The sequence below is a fragment of the Chelonia mydas genome, chromosome 26 (assembly GCF_015237465.2).
Source record: "Chelonia mydas isolate rCheMyd1 chromosome 26, rCheMyd1.pri.v2, whole genome shotgun sequence".
NCBI lineage: Eukaryota > Metazoa > Chordata > Testudines > Cheloniidae > Chelonia > Chelonia mydas.
In genome coordinates this window covers 11,429,786-11,448,325 of record NC_057859.1, presented here as the reverse complement: position 1 = coordinate 11,448,325, position 18,540 = coordinate 11,429,786, and the positions used below count along the sequence as shown (strand labels likewise).

The following is an 18,540-nucleotide window of genomic DNA, read 5'->3' as shown; positions in this document are numbered from 1 at the left end:
ATCCGAACGTGTCAGAGCGGTGCGCCCTGGGGACCGACTGCCGGGGAGCGATAGCAAATAGCAAGGCCACTGCTAGGCCTCGCACTTTAGACTGCTCAAAAGTGACTTTTCAAAGGAAGGCCTCTTCTTTTCTTGTGCAAACAGGATTAAGTTAAAGGGAGACGGTTTTAGCACAAGTAACCTAAATAGCAGCCCACTGGGGAAGGTAGCTTGGCTTAATGGGCTGAGCACTAGAGTGGGACTCAGAAACCGCAATTCTATTCTTGGCTCTGCCACTTACTCGCTATGTGACCTTGGGCAAGTTAAGCCTCTCTCTGCCTCAGTTTCCCCATCTGTAGAAAGGATGGGGATGATATTTTTGTAATGAGATCAAGGCATGAAACGGGCTTATATTATTAGAGATCATTGTATCTTAATGTCCCTGAACTTTTGGTGGTGGTATCAATCCAGAGCCAAACTCTGTGGCTTGTGCCGGTCTCTATGGGTATGTCTACACTGCATTGAAAACCCGTGTCTGTGAGACCTGGGCTGGTGGACGGTGTTTCCAAGCCTATGTTTGAAAGTCCAAACTGCATTGGGTTTATAGTTGCTGGCTCTGGGTTTCACAGCCATGCTAATGCATCCATACTACGCTACGCAGATCTTCCCACTCAGGTTTGTGGCTTGAGCTGCATCCACACTGCAAAATTAAAGCATTTGGACCAGAGCTTCAGTGGGATTTAAGCCCTGACCCACCCCTTAGCAGGGTCCTAGAACCTCGGTCTTTTGTGCTTGCTGACCCAAGTCAGACTAAGTGTCAGCGTAAGTGAGTCTTGGGTCAAACCTAAGTCAGAGCCTTGGCTTAGTGTATTGTGTAGACAGACCCTATGTTCTTCTCACTCAATAGGTCATGGTTATCTTTGTGCTAAACTGTTTGGGGCTTCCAGGAACATATACCAAATTCTTGTGATACCCAGTCTGTGTCGGTTGCTTCCTAGCCTGTCTTTATGCCTTCTCTTCCTTTTCTATTCCCTTCGGTACTTTTCAGTCGCAAGTAAAAATAACCAGTCACGTGTACGGTGCAGAGAGCACTCGGTGCTTATGGTTAAATTTTTATTTCATCTGAAAATGATGAGCTAGAGAGTTCAGCCCCAAGTCACACAAAGTAAGGTTTAAAAGCTCCCAGCTTGCACACAGAACCAAGCCAATGCACTACAATTTGAAGCCAATCGGTATGTTTAACCAAAATACAGCATTATTTCTTATTTTTTGTGATTATTTTTGTTTCAGGAAGAAACCGATAAGGAGAAGTACAAAAAGATAAATGACTGACTTTTTTGTGTTTCCAAATACTGTGTGGTTTTGCCAATAGAATTATGCAATTTTACAACTTGTCAAAGCTGCAAGACCAGACAATAGTGTAGACACACATTAGGGGGCGTAAGAGGGGAGCGTAAAAGTAATAAAATAAAAGACCTACATGAATAGGGAGAGGAGGGAACTGGGAGAAAGGGAAAAAGAGGAGGGTTGGGGGAATGTTGAGATGGATCAAAGAATTCCAGATCTCCATTTTTATCCAAGTGTATCTAGAAATAGGGTCCAAATTTCTTCAGAGTAATAGAATTGCTCTCTCTGGAGATAAGCTGTTTCTTTCTTTGGCCGATAGGTCGGACAAGTGTGAATACCATTTCTCTGTTCTGGGCATAAGCGTCCTCTTCCATTTTTGTAAAATGCCTGGTGATCATTACAGCCCACCAGAACGGCGGTGGAGTTAAACCCAACTCAGCAGGTAAAAAAAAAAACCTAGGATATCATTTTTGGCAGAGGTTTGGCCGCTGAAGCTGGGCGCTATTTTAACGTTTGTGTCCCCCTCTTTCTGCAGCTGTCTGATTTGTTGGACAATCCTATAACACACGCGTCAGGGTCTCTTTTTCTTTGTTACAGTGCCCACAAATATCCAAGGATAAGGTCTTTATCTTGTCCCATTTTAAGGGACTACTACTTATAATGCTCTTCAGTTCTCTAGCACTTCAGAGCCAAGGACCTCAAAACATTTTGTAATATCGTCTAAATAGCAAAAATACCAAGACTGCAATGTCACGAGGGGAGTGTGTTCTAGTGATGGAAGCAGGGGACTGGGAATCAGAACTCCTGACTGTTCCATGGACTTGCTCTAAAGTCACGGTTCTATCAATGGGTTGGCTGCTTCTTAAGGAAACTGATTCAATGCTGGAAAATGTTTTTATTTCAAGGGCACACGGCGGCTTTCTTGCTGCAGAATGCTATATATTGACAAGGTCACGGTTCCTCCTGCTTCATTTGATTTCCATTTCTAAAGTGCTTTAACTGTGATGAATGGCAGTGCTGAAGAATGAAATAACATGGTACTGACCCTTTGCAAATGGGAAAGCAAGCCTCAAGGTCGTTGCATCTGAAGCTCTCAGAGATCCTCCGTCCCCCTTCATGCACTGAACTTGCCGTGTGTATGTAATGCCGACAGACTCCGGGCGTCAGCGGGTGGGATCAAACCCGGGATCTCTGGAGCTTAGTGCATGAGCCGCTACCCCATGAGCTAAAAGCCAACTGGTGGTTAGCTAAGGCTGTCGAGCAGACTCATTTTCTCTCTCTCTTTAAGTGGTCCCGGTGTCACTAGATGGGACAGAACACCCCACCCAGAAGGTGTGTGGGTTACGTGTACAGAACGGAACCTGTGGGTTACTGCAATGGAACCTCATGGAATATTAACCAAGGTCCAGGAAGATCACTGGGAGTGAGAGCAAATTGGAAATGAGTTCAGTATGTGGTAGGGCTGCAAAGAAAAGCCAATGCACTGTTCTGCTGCCAGGACCCGATCCAAAGCCCACTGACCTCAGTGAAAGTCCTTCAGATGACCTCCGGCCGCTTTCGCTCTGGTTCTAAAACGCAGGAGCAGCACAGATTGATGCAGGGATGCAATAGCCTCGCTCCCGCTGCTGGGAAGCTGCATCTTGTTCTGGGAACCTCATTACTAGGAAGATGCTGGTGAATTGGAAGGAGTTCAGAGAAGGCCAACAGCCATCTTGATGCATCTTGTGATTTATGAGGCGCTGTGAAGGGGTCCAGTTGTTCTTGTCTAAGTCAGAATCAGGCTGATTTGGATAAATGGGTCTGCGTTTGGATCATCTCCTGGAATACACAATTATGTCAGTGAAATGGAGATAAATCTACATGGGCATGCACATCACTTAAACAAAGAATAGTTTCCCGACCAAACACTGGACCAAATTCCTCCCTGGTGTAACTGAATTGGTTACAATTTTGAAACCCCCCTCAGATCATTTATATTAGTAAGAATGGTCTCAAGCTGACAGATTTGGATCCAGCTATGGAACACACCAGTTTGGGGGTGTTTGGACCTAGGATCCTGTTACAGGATTAAAGGACCTTATTTTCAATCTACTGGTTTTATGACAGTGTAACTCATTTAACTTGTACGGAGTACATCAGCATGTAACCAGCGTAGCAGAGTGGCTAGTCGGAACTGTGCTTTATGGGTCTGAGCCTGAATAAAGGCAGGCCTGCAGTGAAGTAAGCTCTCTGGGGAAAGCTGATCTCCTACTTTTGTGACTGTATAATGTTGTTCTCTTGGCCGGTTCCTAGACATTACCATAATAAACATTGTACAAGCAACTGCCTGCCTTATTCGGATGCACAGTTAATGTGTTTGCTTGCAAGGCTGGCTGAAATAATTTCAACAGAAGAGCTTTCCGGCCTGAGCCAGCAAGCCCGAATCAGCAGGCACGGGAAAGCCATAGGTGTTTAGACATACCCTTTATTCCACAGGCCCGAGCACAATGGGGCCATGAGCAGCATCAGGGCCATTAGGTGTTATGCAGATGCTTGAGCACAGCTGGTTGGGAGGTCTTGTAAAGATAATGCCCTTCATCAGCTAATCACACACCTACCCGCGATAGGGTTTTGGAGCATTCGCTAGAATTGCAAATTCATCTCAGACAAACGATTCCTGTGTCACTTAATATCTCTGGAAATCTTTCTTTGGGAACCACGGAGTTTCAAATCAGCAGTCGCCAGTGCCCACAGTAACAAAAACGAGTGTTCTGCTAATGAATTTCAGCTCGGAGTACAATTATTAGTCTCATTATCGAGCCCTCGCACAGCTTGACTGAAGAATTTTATATCGTTTATAATTTATTTCTGCAGGTTGCTCCAAAGCGCAGTTCCATCAGCTGAAATAAACAATTTAACATTTTTTTCTGAATGCCCCTTGGGTCAGAATGGAGGGGAAAGGATGCTAATGACTTTCATTTCTTCGTGGCACCTCTCAGCCTAAAGGCTAACCGGAAGTACCTCACCAAACAGGCAAGAATTGCTTTGCCCCCTCTGTGAAGTGTCCCCACTTTTCAAGGGGGAGTATGGTTGAAGAGTGCATGTAGAAGCACGCCGACTGATTAGGACAGGACAGGAAGAATGTTATTGAAACTGCAGAGGGAATGGAGAGGAATAAAAAGCCTTGTGGTTAAGGCACTGGACAGACACTCGGGACACCTAGGTTCAATTACTGGCTCTTTGTGTATGACCCTGGGCGTGTCTCTGTGCGCCGAAATTCCCTATCTTTCAAAATGTGGATAATTCTAAAAAGATTGTACGCTCTTGGGGCAGGGACTATATCCTTCTGTGTGCGCACAGAACCTAGCACGCTGGGGCCTTGATCTCAGGCGAAGTCTCTAAGCGCTACCATCAAGCAAATAATAAATGTAAGCAGTAAGAATGAGGCTACCTAACTTGAAATTTGGCTATTGATATTAATAGGAGCTGTAAATGTATGAGGTCAGCAGAATCGTTATGTAGGTGCTGATTCAGGAACCTACTTTAATGCATTCAAAAGCTGTGACGGGCTTTAAGGGCCTTCCTGAATCAGGGCCCGGAAGGTCATGTAATAAACATAATAAAAGATATTTGCAGTGTTGTAGCTGAATTGGTCCCAGGATATGAGAGAGAGACAAGGTGGGTGAAGTGATCTCTCTTATTGGATCAACTTCTGGTGCTAAAAGAGACAAGCTTTCGAGCTTACACAGAGCTGTGTCCTTTGACAGCTTGTCTCTTTCACCGGCAGAAGAGACTCATCTTGTTTATCTCACAATAAAAGACGGCAGACCTCTACCCCTGGATCCTGTGAGATCCACCAATGAAGGCCGAAATCTCTCCTGAGCGCAGCTTCATATCTGAGCCCCGGTCCTCACTCCACCTGGGCTATGTACTCTCTGAACCCGAGCCTCAGTCCATTCCAGATGCATTGCTAAAAATCCAAGCCTTCGCAGCCCGTCTCGAAACCTGCGAATAAATTGGGAGCAGTTGAAATGCAGCCCGTGCCGGAGTGGAAAGCAGTGGCTTTGAAATAATGCAATAACACTTCCATGTTGTTGGTTTATTAGCAACCCTTTTATATTCATATAATTTTATACTCTGTGAGAGAGCCTTTGTAGTAGTCTAAGAATACTGCTGGCAACCTAGTGGAATGCTTAGACAAGTTATACAGTCTCTCTCAATAAACTATCACAATATATGACTATATCTATTCAGTTGGAACAAGCCAGAGAACAATGGTCCCAGGTAGGAATACTCAGGCACAGGCTTGACAGACAATGGGGGAAGCTATTAGCTTCAAGGCTCCTACCTCGTGTTCGCCAATGCTGAGCATTACCAGATCAAAGGGTTATAAGCAGTTACCCTTCGCAGGAATCGAGGGTCAGTTGCCAGGGGCTGGCCAGAGTTTTGTCAACTATCTTTGGCATGGACAAGTTGATGCAGAGAGAGAGAGGCTCAGCAAGGAGTTGATGGGGCGTCAGACTTACCAGGGATCCCGTGTGGAAGATGGGTAGACACCTAGTAAACTACACACGCGCTGTCTGTTTGTTGTGCTAAGATCTGTTTTGTCCTAAATAAATAATACTTGGTTTAGAGAGAGCTGTCTGGTCACTGGTTGCACCTGTCAGTGCTCCGGGAAAAGAAAAGCAGTTTGGACATAAATCAGGTCTGATTTAGCTAATCCTAGTTGATACACTGGGGGGACTGCAACCAGATTCCCTTTACGTGACCCTCCCGCAAAGAGGTGACCGTTTGAGGCCTGAAGGGTGGTGGTGGGGTGGAGGGGTGTCCTCTAAGAGATGGGGAAGGGTCAGCGGTCCAGTAAACCCAGCAACTGTGACAATTTCCCATTACCCCAACCCTGTGTGTGGTAGGAGAGCCCCTATTGAAAGGGATAACCTAAGAGAGAATGAGAACGTCTCTCAAGGGTTTTTTAACCATCCTCTGTGGTTTAATGGAGAGAGATCTCTACTATAGATTTCTACAGGATGGTGCAAAACCCTATAGCGAGAATCCTGTTCCCTCTAAAATTCTTTAAGGTTTTAGAGTTCCTTCTATAGAACCCTATTTTTTCCCGTCCCTATTAAGTTTTATAGGGCTTTAAATAGGGAAGTGGCTCAGCCCTCCAGCAGAGGGGAGGCATGCACAGTCCAATTTGGGAGGCTGAAGATGTAGAAAAGTGTCCATAATCCTGGGGCCATCAGTCTGGGCCCTGGTGTTAACTCGAGCAGCCTCAGGGCTGATTACACGGAGGTTGAATTTTGCTCAATAGACTGAAATAAAATGGCAGTCGATCAAACATCAGTCCTGGGGTATCCGTGACGGTCACCACTGAACAGCAAATGTTACGTTCTACCCAGTAAATACTGCAGTGCTTGGTCTCATTTCCCCCGGGCCCTAGCTTCAGCTGCTGCTAAATATAGACTCCTGCATTGCAGACTGTCTGGTCTGGTTTGAAAGTAATTTTGTTTGGAGTCAAATTCACTCACTAAACTGACAGCCCCATTGGCAGAACCGCCGTCGTGACTAGCCCGCTGCTGGCATCCCTTTAATCTCCCTCGCAGTTGCTCGCCTGGGTCTTATTTAGTAAAGTAGTAAGTGGCTTGCACAGTGGGTCTTCAGTGCCTTCCTGAGTTCTTCATGGCCGCCGTAGTGGCAGAGTTCACTTCTCACCCAAAGGCTTTCTGCCTAGACACTAATTGGTTCATCATTTGTGGCTGCTTAACAGAAAACAGCCAAAAGATTTGGCAGGTTAATAATATTCTGGTAATACCTAGCAGTCCCAGCTGAGATCAGGACCTGCTGGGATAGGGGCTGTGTATACACATGGTCACTGTAATGGCTTCAGCGCAGGGACTGTCTCTTGCTATCTAAGTAGATAAGACAAAGGAAATACTGTTGTCTCCTTTGTACAGGTGGGGCACTGCGGCACCGGGAGATGAGGTGAGATGCAGTATCCCACACAGCAAATCTTGGAGCTGGCCCCAAATCCCAGACCTGTGCTTTAACCAAAAGACCATTCTTCCTCTCTTTATTTGAAAGGGAGCACACCTGCTATCAGATTTTGTCCTTTGATTATTTTTTTTTTTTTTTTTTTTTTTTTTTTTACGTGTTGGGGCGGGGAATCTGGGCTTGCCCCCAAACCAGCGAACAGTGATTGGATCACCTTATTTCATTGTGCGTAGATATGTGGCTTAGATCAGCGTTAGTAACACCTGAGTATATCTGGGATGGGACAGAATCTGAGATACCTCTGAACTCTAGGGAAAGTTAATACCCAAATCTTCAAACTTGGAGGCAATTGGATCTGGAGATTTGGATGGGGACTTTGCTCTAAAGTCTTCTCTTCGGCTTACGTTGATGAAAAGGACTTGGAACCTAGTTCTCCGCTCTTACCTTCGTATAAACAGGAAGAGACTCCACTGAAGTTACTGGGCCTAGTTCTTTCTTTTCATGCCCATCTGTGAGAATTGAGAGTAACTTCAGTAGAGTTAATGGGTCTGATTCATATCTCACTTGTGCTGGTGTAAACTAGGAGTGGTTCCACTGAAGCCAATGGAGTTTTATTGGTGTAAATCAGGGGTTCTCAAACTTTATTGCACCGTGACCCCCTTCTGACAACAAAGTTACTACATGACCCGGAGAGCGGGGACGGAGCCTCAGCCCCACCACCCTGGGTGTGGGGGCGGGGGGGGGGGGGCGGAGCTGGGGAGCCCACAGCCTGAGCCCTGCCCCCCTGGGTGGAGGTGGAACTCGGGTGTTAGCTTCAGCCCCGGATCCCAGCAAGTCTAATGCTGGCCCTAGCGACCCGATTAAAATGGGGTCCTGACACACTCTGGGGTCCTGACCCACAGTTTGAGAACCGCTGGTTTAAATGAAAGAATTTATGCGCTAGATCTTTCATCAGGAATTGGAACTCTTTGCCAGAGGATGCTGTGAAGCCCAAGACTATAACAGGATTCAAAAAAGAACTAGATAAATTCATGGAGGCTAGGTCCATCGATGGCTATTAGCCAGGATGGGCAGGGATGGTGTCCCTAGCCTCTGTTTGCCAGAAGCTGGGAATGAACGACAGGGGATGGATCACTTGATGATTCCCTGTTCTGTTCGTTCCCTTTAAGGCACTTGGCACTGGCCACTGTTGGAAGACGGGATACTGAGCTAGATGGACATTTGGTCTGACCCAGTATGGCTGTTCTTATGTCAACTGCTCCAAATTCCTAGTCTGGCCTAAGGCTGCCTTCCCATATTTGACCTTCCTAAACCCTTCTTGCTAGGGTGACCAGATAGCAACTGTGAAAAAACGGGGTAGGGGGTAATAGGCACCTATATAAGAGAGTCCAAAAAAACAGGACTGTCCCTATAAAAACAGGACATCTGGTCACCCTACTTCTTGTCATTCCTTCTCTTTACAGCCCCAAGCCTAATATATCTACCTGTGGTCACAAAATCCCTTGCATGGAGGAACATTCGGCTTTAGTTCTTTTGGAGTGAATTGATAGGTCTTGCCCATGTAGCTTCTTGGTCTGAGGTGGAACACCAGACCATTAACCTGACTGTACATACAAATATAGCTCAAAACATGGTTTTAGCTGAATAAATTCAATTTGACAAGTGATTAATCCAGAACGGGGGTCTAATTACTTGTGGGATTTAAAAAGCAAACAAATGGAAACATCTGAGGCATTTAACGCCAGCAATCAGGGGCTGAGCACGCAGGGTAATTAGCTTGCATCAGGCGTTCCACCATGGCATTCTAATCTGACTTCCATTGCAGGCTTAAATATGCATCTATACGAATTGCTACACCAGAGGAGTAAATAATAATTTTGTGTGTCAGGCTGGAAATTACAGATGGTTGGGAAATAGTGCGTTGCTTTTTTGGGGGTGGAGGGCTGCCAAAATTTATGACTTGACCAAAAAACCACTTTTCATCACAAACGTTTCAACCAACTCTGCCATGAACGCAGCGCTGGGCGATGAGTCGAGCTGGCTGGCGTTTTCCATCAAACAATTCCCAGTGTGTTGAAACGCAAACTCTTTTGTGGGCATGTACCTGTGTTAATGAAACTGCCATGGGAAAATGGTTTCTCAGGTCCAGGATGGAAGTTTGAGAGCCATCCACCCCAGAACAGCCGTGTGATGAGGGCACACACCTGGGAATATGTGTCCTCCGGGTTCTGCTCTGCCTGATTCAGACCATGGACTTGAGCTTGTGTTTCCTGCATTCCCAGGGAGCTCTCTGACCATTGGGCCACGGAATCTGTGTCTCTTCCCTTTTGGCCCAGTGAATATTTAAATATTTATACAGCGCGGAGCGGCTCCAACAGGAGAGACTAAGACAGATGCTACCTACCAGGGCTATGTGGGAGAATGGAAGAGCAGGGATATGAACCTTGCTTGTCCCTAACCAGTCAGTGTTGGGCCTGAGTCACTGTGTAAATGAGACCTAGGAACCGAAGTCAGCTGGGTGTTGCAATGCAGAGTGGCTCAAGGCCTAAAAGCCTTTAATAAGTTGGGCCTTAGCAACGTCCCAAGGACTCCCAGGAGGTATAGTGGAGCAGGGAATTGAATCCAAGTCCCAGACTGATGTCCTTTCTCTAAGAGGCTAGCCGTGTTCTATTCCTGACTCTGCCACTGACTTGCTGTGTGACCTTGGGAAAGTCACTTCACCTTTTACTTTCCTGTGGGTCAGTCTTATCACTACTAAATACTCCAGTAGGGAGGCAGAGGCTGATTCGCCCCTCACCTGAGCCCTGTGCATGTCAGGAATAACTCTACTGGTGTTATGCTGGCTTAAAAGAGATCTGAGAGAAGGCTTGGGCCAGAAAGCAAGAGGGAGCTACCAATGTTGAGGGTTACCTAACTCACATTGACCAGGCTGCATTAATAAATAACTTGTTTCTAAAATTTTCATGATCCAAAAATAAATGTGGAGAAAAAAAGACTCTGACCTTTTGAAACATTTTGTTTAACTTTGCAAGTGTTTGGTGTTTGTTTTTGACTGGTTACGTTTTTTTTGTTAAACTCCTTTTACTCCAAATGATTTAGATTGCTAAACAAAAAAAGTCCTTTTGAACCAAAAAGCAACAAACTTTTCATTTCAGAAATGTCCAAAGAGGACCAGTTCAAAATGGGAATCTTGTGGAAACTGACCCTGTCTTGTAAGACATTTTGATGACTCGGTATTCTTCGACAGAAAGGCGTTTTCTCCGAAAATTCCCCGACTGTCTCTAGTTTTCAGAACCTTCAGCTGTAGGAATGATGAAAGGGTCTAGGTGACTCTTCCCTTCCCCTCCTGCATTGCTCCCTGTCAGGTGACCCCCCCCCCCCCCGGTAGGATGCTTCTGGAGGGTGTGGGGGGCGGGGGGGGGGGGGGGGTTTGGTTTTTTGGCAGGACAGAATTTTTTTTGTTTTAGCTGCTCCTATAAAGACTTTCATTCCAGGACTCTCAAGGCCGCAAAATATCCTTAAGCTTTCCCATTGGCTGCTCATATAGCCAGTGACTATGAAGGGTGTCGTCATTTTATCCCCTGACCTGTGGGCATGTCTCGGCTGCGTTAGCTGACGCATAAAAAGTCCAGTCCCTGAAACGGTGCCGCCATGTGTCAGGAGCTCCCAGACGGAAACGCTGAAAGCCTTGTGATGAGTTCTAAGACGGTAACGCTGCTCTCTGGGGGCCGCCTACCTTTACTTGGCCTAGGGACCTGGCAGGTAAGCTCCATGGCAGCAATTCTCTGGTCTCGTTCTCCTTCCAGACTGGGCAGGGCGGGATTGATCTACGTTATGCAACTTCAGCCACGTCCGGGGTAGGCAAACGTTTTGGCCTGAAGGCCACATCGGGGTTGCGAAATGGTATGGAGGGCCAGGTAGGGAAGGCTGTGCCTCAGCAAACAGCCTGCCCCCCTCATCCATCCCCCGCCCCCCACTCCTTGTCCCCTAACTACCCCTCCCCCAGGCTCCCTGTCTCCTTCATGTTGGAGTCTGTTTTTTTTTTGGCACAACTGCTCCCAAGCTCTATTCAGACCTAATCTGATGGGATCCAGTTTGCAAAATTAATTCCAGTTCTGCAGCTTTCAAACTTCAAAACCAGACTCCAACGTGAAGCTGCAGAATCGGAATTCATTTGCAAACTGGATCCCATCAAATTAGACCTGACTAGAGCCTGGGAGTGGTTGAGTCATTTCAAAACCTAAACTTAATTTCCCCCATACTAATTTCTCCCTACTGTTACTCGCACCTTCTTGTCAACTGTCTGTAATGGTGTCAAGTATCAGAGGGGTAGCCGTGTTAGTCTGGATCTGTAAAAGCGGCAAAGAGTCCTGTTGCACCTTATAGACTAACAGACGTATCGGAGCATGAGCTTTCGTGGGTGAATACCCGCTTCATTGGATGTATTCACCCATGAAAGCTTATGCTCCAATACGTCTGTTAGTCTATAAGATGCAACAGGATTCTTTGCCGCTGTCTGTAATGGGCCACTCTCTTACCACTTCAGAAGTTATTTTTTCCTCCCTTGTTAATCGATTTATCTCGTTAGACTGACCTCACACTCGGTAAAGCAACCCCCCCCCCCCATCCTTTCATGTATTTATACCTGCTCCTGTGTTTTCCACTCCATGCATCTGATGAAGTGGGTTCTGGCCCACGAAAGCTTATGCCCAAATAAATGTGTTAGTCTCTAATTGATTGCTTAAAAGGCTGGTGGGTCAGCTCTCACAGGGGGCCCGATTTTCCTAAGAGCCCCGTTCTCCTTTAAGCGCATAGATGAAGAGAGAAACAGGAGCCGCTGTTGGCTGAGCGCACCTTAAAGTCGGACCCTGGGCTCCCCCTGCAGCCAGCTGGGGAAGGTGTGCCAGGTGGGCCATCTTTCTGCTCTGTCTCCACCGCACAGAAAGCAGTTACGCTGGCAGCTAGCGAATCTGGCTCTTCAGCTCTGGCTGTAGCCGTCGATGCCCAGGGCATTGGCCAAATCGGCAGTTGGCGCATGCCCAGCGCTCTTGGAAAATAACCCTAATGCAGACCAGATCTTGGGGAAATCACTTAAACTTTCTCCTTGTTTGGGGCAGGGAACAAATTTGTATGATGTTTGTACAGTGCCTAGCACAGTGGGGCGCTGATCTTGGTTAGGGATTCGGGGTGCTACCACAATATGAATCATTAGACTTGCCCACTAGCTATTAAATAGCAGCAAACCGCTGTATATCAAATGGCTGTAAAACTGCTGGAGATCTCTGGCCAAACAGGGTTCTTGCGATACAAAATATTATATCTAACAAGGGAACCCAATGTCCTCTTTCCCCTGCTGTTCGTGTTAAAACACTGGGTCTTCAGCTGGTGCCAGGCTTGTCTGGCGCTATGTTGGGTAGCAAGCAGTGGGCAGTATGTGACCGTCTCTTTGTCAGACAGGCGAGATAAGACCGTCTGCTTAACTGGAGATTTTCAGTGTGCATTGGATTTTTTTTTTAGAAGAAGTTAATTACATGAAAATAATTCAAATTCACGGGGTCTCCCGTAGCCCAATCCATTTAAATTTCCCTACCACGGTGCTCGTAAGAGCTCGCACCGCAAACCCAGCATTGCTCTAAGACCCAATCGTCTTCCAGTGAGCTATATGGACTCCTCGTTGAAATCTCTTGAGTAGCACCTACCGAAAGAACCCTGTTATCAGCAGTCGGAAGGGGAAGGAGAAAATGGAGCTGCTGAAACACAGAATAGCTGGAGGCTTCTGCTGCAATGGGCAGCCCTGGAATAAGGAGCAAACTGGCATTTTACTTGGCCAGTAGGCTTCAGAGTTAACCCACAATTGAGCTGAATGGGGCATCCACCTCTCTTGAAATTATTGCTTTACAAATATTGCTACCTGAAGACTCAGGAAGTCAGCACTGAGGAGGATCGGGTGGGGAAAAGTTTCTTCAACTAAAACTAGAATGTTTTAAATATAAAAGCTTACAGTCCACAAAAAGCTATGGGGCTACTAGCTAACTACTGGCGCGGGGTGCTGGCCAGTATCGCATCAACCTCCCTCCTGCCTTCCACTGCCGAACGTGGGAGCCAGATGACGTTCTGCAAAAGCAGGGAGTCTGTCAAAAGACAGGTAGCCATGTCAGTCGATGGCTGGGAATTCAGCGAGATACCTGGTATACAGAATTTGGCTTTGTCATTCTCTCAAAAGGAGAGTCTCATCTGCCGGGGAAAGGCATACGTCCCCAGTGTCAAATGAGCCATGTTATCTCCTCCCCTTTCTTTATTTTTAGCTTACCATTTTGGACCCAATCCTGTGGTTGCAAGCTGAGGCCCTTAAATACACCACCTGCCACTACCCCTAGAATTCACTTTACACACCAAAATATTCGCACTTTAATAACCCCATAGAAGTGTTTGCCACATCTCCCTTAATCCCAAGGGAGTGGATGACTTATCAAGAAGGTCCGTAAGATTTAGAACTTTGTTGCTGATGGATTGGTAGCTATCTAAAGGATTATAATAATTATTTGGATTATGGTAGCATGTAGAGGCTTTGTCCACGCTTGGGGCTGTATTAAACACTTCTTGTTCCAAAGATTTTTACAATCCAAGGTCCCAGTCTTGCAACTCTGCATGGGCAGAGAGCTAGTGGCTTCCTTGGCGGTCTGTATTGGGCATAGCAGCCCACCGTTTGCAGGACCAGGGCGTAACTAGATAAGACAGGCAAAGGAAGCATTTTCTCCATTTGCAGAGCAGGAGCTGATCAGAATGACTTGCTCAAGATCGCACGGCTGGGGATTGAACTCACAAGTAACAGTTCAGTGCTTTACCCACTAGGCAAGGTGTCCTGTCTTTTTTGGGAGGGTGGGGGTGGTAGGGATGAGTTTGAATTTTTCTAAAACTTGTTTCTTCAGGAGTTATAAATGTGACTAGTTTATGAAATGACATCTTTCAAGCAATTGTATAAAATACTCCTTAGCACATTTGAGTTTGGCTTTTAAAGAATTAGCCTTTGATTGTACTCCAAGTATTTCATTTTTACTACAGCGACCTGGCAAATTAACAATGTTGTTAGGAATGCTTTTCCCATGCTTGTAATTTAAAAAAAAATTTTTTTTAAGAAAGGCGACAAAAACATTACTGGAGTGGAGAGCTTCCTGGAAATTGTACGTTTTATTTTGGTATCAGTTTGTTTTGGCAATTGGGTTTTCAAAGCAGATTCTCTCTGAGGTTAAATTTTGACTGGGAGGCAGTGGAAGCGTGTAGCCAGACAGCCAGCCCCCCCCCCCCCCAGACCAGCATTACTGGGAACACACGGGAGCCAAAACAACAGGGCACTCCAGCACAGCCTTTGAAGCTGTGAGAAGCACAGGTGTGCTGCTACAATGTGCCTCTGGGAACATATACAACGATTAAGCTCACAGCAGGCAGAGGCGCTGTGACAGACATGGCTCTTAGCCCCTACTAAATAGCGTGATGCGCACACACACCAACATCCTAGGTGGGAAAATATTTACCCTGATAAAAGAAATGTCCAGTAGTCGAAACTTATTGTTTCTCCCTTGCAAGTGTGAACTACTCTTGCGAGAGCTGGCGTCACCCCGACAGACCAGCCCCAATTTGGCATAGAAAGGAGAAAGAGAATAAAGGAGTACAGAGGTATAAGTAGGGGACCTACAGCACCATGATTTTTGAGTGCTTTTCACTATCTATCTGCTGGTCAGATAAGTGACAGCCTCCCAAGGCTTCTGCAGCTAAGAGGGTCCCTAAGCCTTGTCCCTTATTCGTCTTTCCGCGGAATTGAGTGACCGATCCTGGCTTGGCACCGCTGGAATCGAGAGATGCAAGGAGGGTAAGAAACACCCACACCTGATCTCCTATCTTTAGCGTACACATATTTTGAAATAGAGCTCTATACTTTGTTTTCTTTTTGTTTGGGATTGTGGCTTCAGTTTTGTAACTTGTTTGTGTGTGTAACATCTCTATATTTAAATAAGTAGGCACTAGCAATTTTGTAACCACATGATTAGAATCTAGTTTAATAAATTTTGGTAACCGTTGTGCATAAGCCTGACTTGTTTTCTCTGGTTTACTGTAAAGCAGCCAACACAATTAAAGAACCTCAGCCGTTTTGGCTATAAAGCCTGGCCATTAGGTGAGAGTACTAAAAGCCTAGCGTTGAGTTGTGCCGCCTCCATGGGGCAAACTCTTGGGGTGCCTGTCAGTCAATCCTGACTGCCCGCTGCGAAGGAGCTCTGAGCTCTAGCAGTTAAAGTCACGGGTGGTTAGGACCTTGGGGCATCCGTCAGCCTAGCCCGGGCTGCCCGCCGCGAAGGGACAGTGCGTCCTAGCGGTTAAAGTCACGGATGGTATAAATGGGCATAGCTGGCACCTCACCAAACATCCCTGGCCATCGGCTAACAAAGCGTCTGCTTGTTTTGCAGTGGTTCTCAACCAGGGGTACGCGTACTCCTGGGGTCATGCAGAGGTCTTCTGAGGGTACATCAGCTCATCTAGATATCTGCCTCGTTTTACAACAAGCTACATAAAAAGCACTAGTGAAGTCAGTACAAACTAAAATGTCCTCTAGCCAATGACTTGTTTATACTGGTCTATATTCTATACACTGAAATGTAAGTACAATATTTATATTCCAATTGATTTATTGTATACTTAGATGGTAAAAAGGCCGGGTTTGTGGGCCTGTGGATGGAGGAGACAAATATTTTTTGCACAGCGCTTTTGATATTTCAACGCCACTTTAAACCAGTTGATTTTCGTAAGGGCTGAACGACCACAGTTCTCACCTGCCGTGTTGCAGAATGTTCCGTATTGGAGATGGATCCGTTCTGTATTGGAGATGGATCCGTACTGTGGGATCCAATTCTGGGATCCAAATGCTGCAAAACTCAAGGTGTTAAGTGTTGGGATTCTGATTCCCACCCCACCCCCCATAGCGCTCATGTGCTGGAGAGCTAAGCAGGGAACGCTAAGATTGGGCAATGCTCCAGTGTAACAAACTAGTGTCATCCCTATACATGTCTCTTTCCCCATCTCCGTATGTCTTTCTGCACGTTCCCATAATCTAACAAACAAATCACTGTAGGAAGGAGCCCGTTTTGCTGAATTTCTGCACACTTGGGTGTGCAGAGCATCCACTGGACGCGAGTTTAAAGCCAGCTGCATGGCCTGCAACTTCTGGGCATAGACCACAGCTGTCAGCTACAAGGTGGTTCTCTTAAAACCAGACCGTGGCACAGGGAAATCTACATGTTTGCAGAAGGGACCAGAATCTTGTCACACCTCTGTGCTCCACGTGGCATGCAGAAGAAGGGGCAGAGAGCTGTCCACGACAGAGCGTGGGCTGGAATTAAAAGTCAAAGAAGCAGGTCATGTATCCCACGTGGCAGCTGGTATCCAGGCCTGCAGGGTCTTGTTCTGATTTGCCCAGCACCCAGCCTGGCGCCCAATAAAGGGGCAGAATGGTGATACACACGCTTAGCAGGGTTTGAGAGTGGTTGAAAATCTTTTGTTGACTCTTTGCTTTGATGAAAAATTGGGGTTTGGACAAAGGTGAGAAATTTCATGGAAAGTGTCTGGAAAAATCAATGTATTTTGAATGTTTTTTTTTCTTGGAAAACCAGTCGTTTTGGCAGAAAACCAAATGGTTTTGCTAACAGTTTTTAGCTGAAGTAATCCCACAAATCACTACCCCTCACCCCCAAAAAGAGAACATTTGGAGAAAAATTGCCAGAAAACTTTTAGGTTTTGGTAGAAAATCTTCAGTTTTGGAGGCTGTTTGATTTTCCTAAGTAAAAATCCCAACATTCACTGGGGATGGGACCCAATTCCCACATAGCTTTAGTTAATAGAGCAGAAGCTCGGCTCCTAAAAGCAGCTTTTGGCTAAGTGGGAGGGTCTTTACTGTTATCGGACCATTGTTCTATCTTGTCTCAAACTTAGCATTTTCCCCCTACCTATTGGCTGACACTAAAATCCCAAATCCACCACCGACAAGGTTTGGAGACACCCCAAGCCACACCGTTTGGATCTCATTTCTTGGCACCGCTTAGATATTTGGCCCTTAAGACACTTAGCTGGAAATCTGACTTGCTATATGGAGGAAGAGGAGGGGCAGTGGTTAGCATGGGTTGTGGCAGACCTAGATTCAATTCCTGCTCTGCTGCAAACATCCTGTGAGAACCTGGGCAAGTTGGCTTAGCCTCTCTGCCTCAGTTTCCCCCATCAGTACAGTGGGAGTAAGAGCACTGCCCTGCCTCACAGCGGGGTTGTGAGGCTAAATATATTAAAGGGTGGGAGGTGCCCACACCCTACAGTGCTGGGAACCAGCTAAGTACCTCTGCTAGATAGCCATGGAAATCACACAGGGTCAAAATCAAATTCCAAGCATGAAAAGATTAATTTAGATGCTGTAGATGACCTATTGACTTCATTTTTTTTTTAAGGCTTACCCATAGAAAGCTTCCTATGCATCCATTACATAATCCCACACCAATACTTCTAATCCATACGTGGTACAAAATGTGCCCTGTTAGAATTAACTTCATATTTGAGTTGCTTAATGCGCAGAGCTGAAATTGCCTGCGGCTTGTTCCCCCGCTGAGTGCCGGGACAGTAGTAATAACATTACACCCATGGAGATCAGCGGAAGGAAGGCAGGTCTGCCCCAGGATTGCCGGGTCTGTGTCCAGCCCCTGCCGGGACTGGGCAGCTGGCACAAGGAAAAGCCACAAAACTAATGAGTAAATGCAGCTGTGTCCCCACCCCCGGCTTAGATTTGCTCCCCTCTCTCCCCGTCGCTAGCTGCGTCTTGGTGAGTTTCCACCCCGGCTTTGGCGAACCTCCATCTTCTGTCTCCTTATCAGTCATTAGGGATCATCCAAGTCTAAGCGTTCGCCCAGCCAGTTGGATCTGAGTAGCGGCTCTCTGGAGGCACCACCAAGTGTTTGGATTACCAGTGGCAGCCCCAGGCGAAGGGGTATGGGGTGCTCCCCCTTCTTCAGTGAAATTTGAGAACTATTGAGAATGGCAAATTCCTCCTTTGGGGGCTTGTGTTCAGCCACGTGCTCCCCCTCAGAGCAGCTCCTTCGAGAGATCGGTGATGGGTCACGCTCCTCTAGGGCGCAATCCAGCAAGATGCTGGAGTGTTCTGGTGAAGGGCTGGTTTCACAAAGGGACTTAGGTGCCTAAGTGTCTCTTTAGGTGCCG

At 46.5% G+C, this 18,540-nt stretch overlaps 1 protein-coding gene across 11 annotated transcripts in view; it reads left to right on the top strand.

The window, feature by feature from the left end:
* Positions 1 to 18,540, top strand: part of LOC102946939 (aldo-keto reductase family 1 member B1) — a 52,126-nt gene that overhangs the window by 9,597 nt on the left and 23,989 nt on the right. For 5 of the 11 annotated variants that reach the window (XR_006287606.1, XR_006287605.1, XM_043536496.1 and 2 more), the window contains exon 3: positions 1,270 to 1,299. The exons of the other annotated variants lie outside the window; for them this stretch is intronic. Coding sequence is in view for 3 of the 5 variants with exons in the window: in XM_043536496.1 (XP_043392431.1) it covers positions 1,270 to 1,299 (30 nt within the window). In the remaining 2 variants the exon portion in view is untranslated. The remainder of the gene's footprint in view (positions 1 to 1,269; positions 1,300 to 18,540) is intronic. 11 annotated transcript variants of the gene reach the window in all.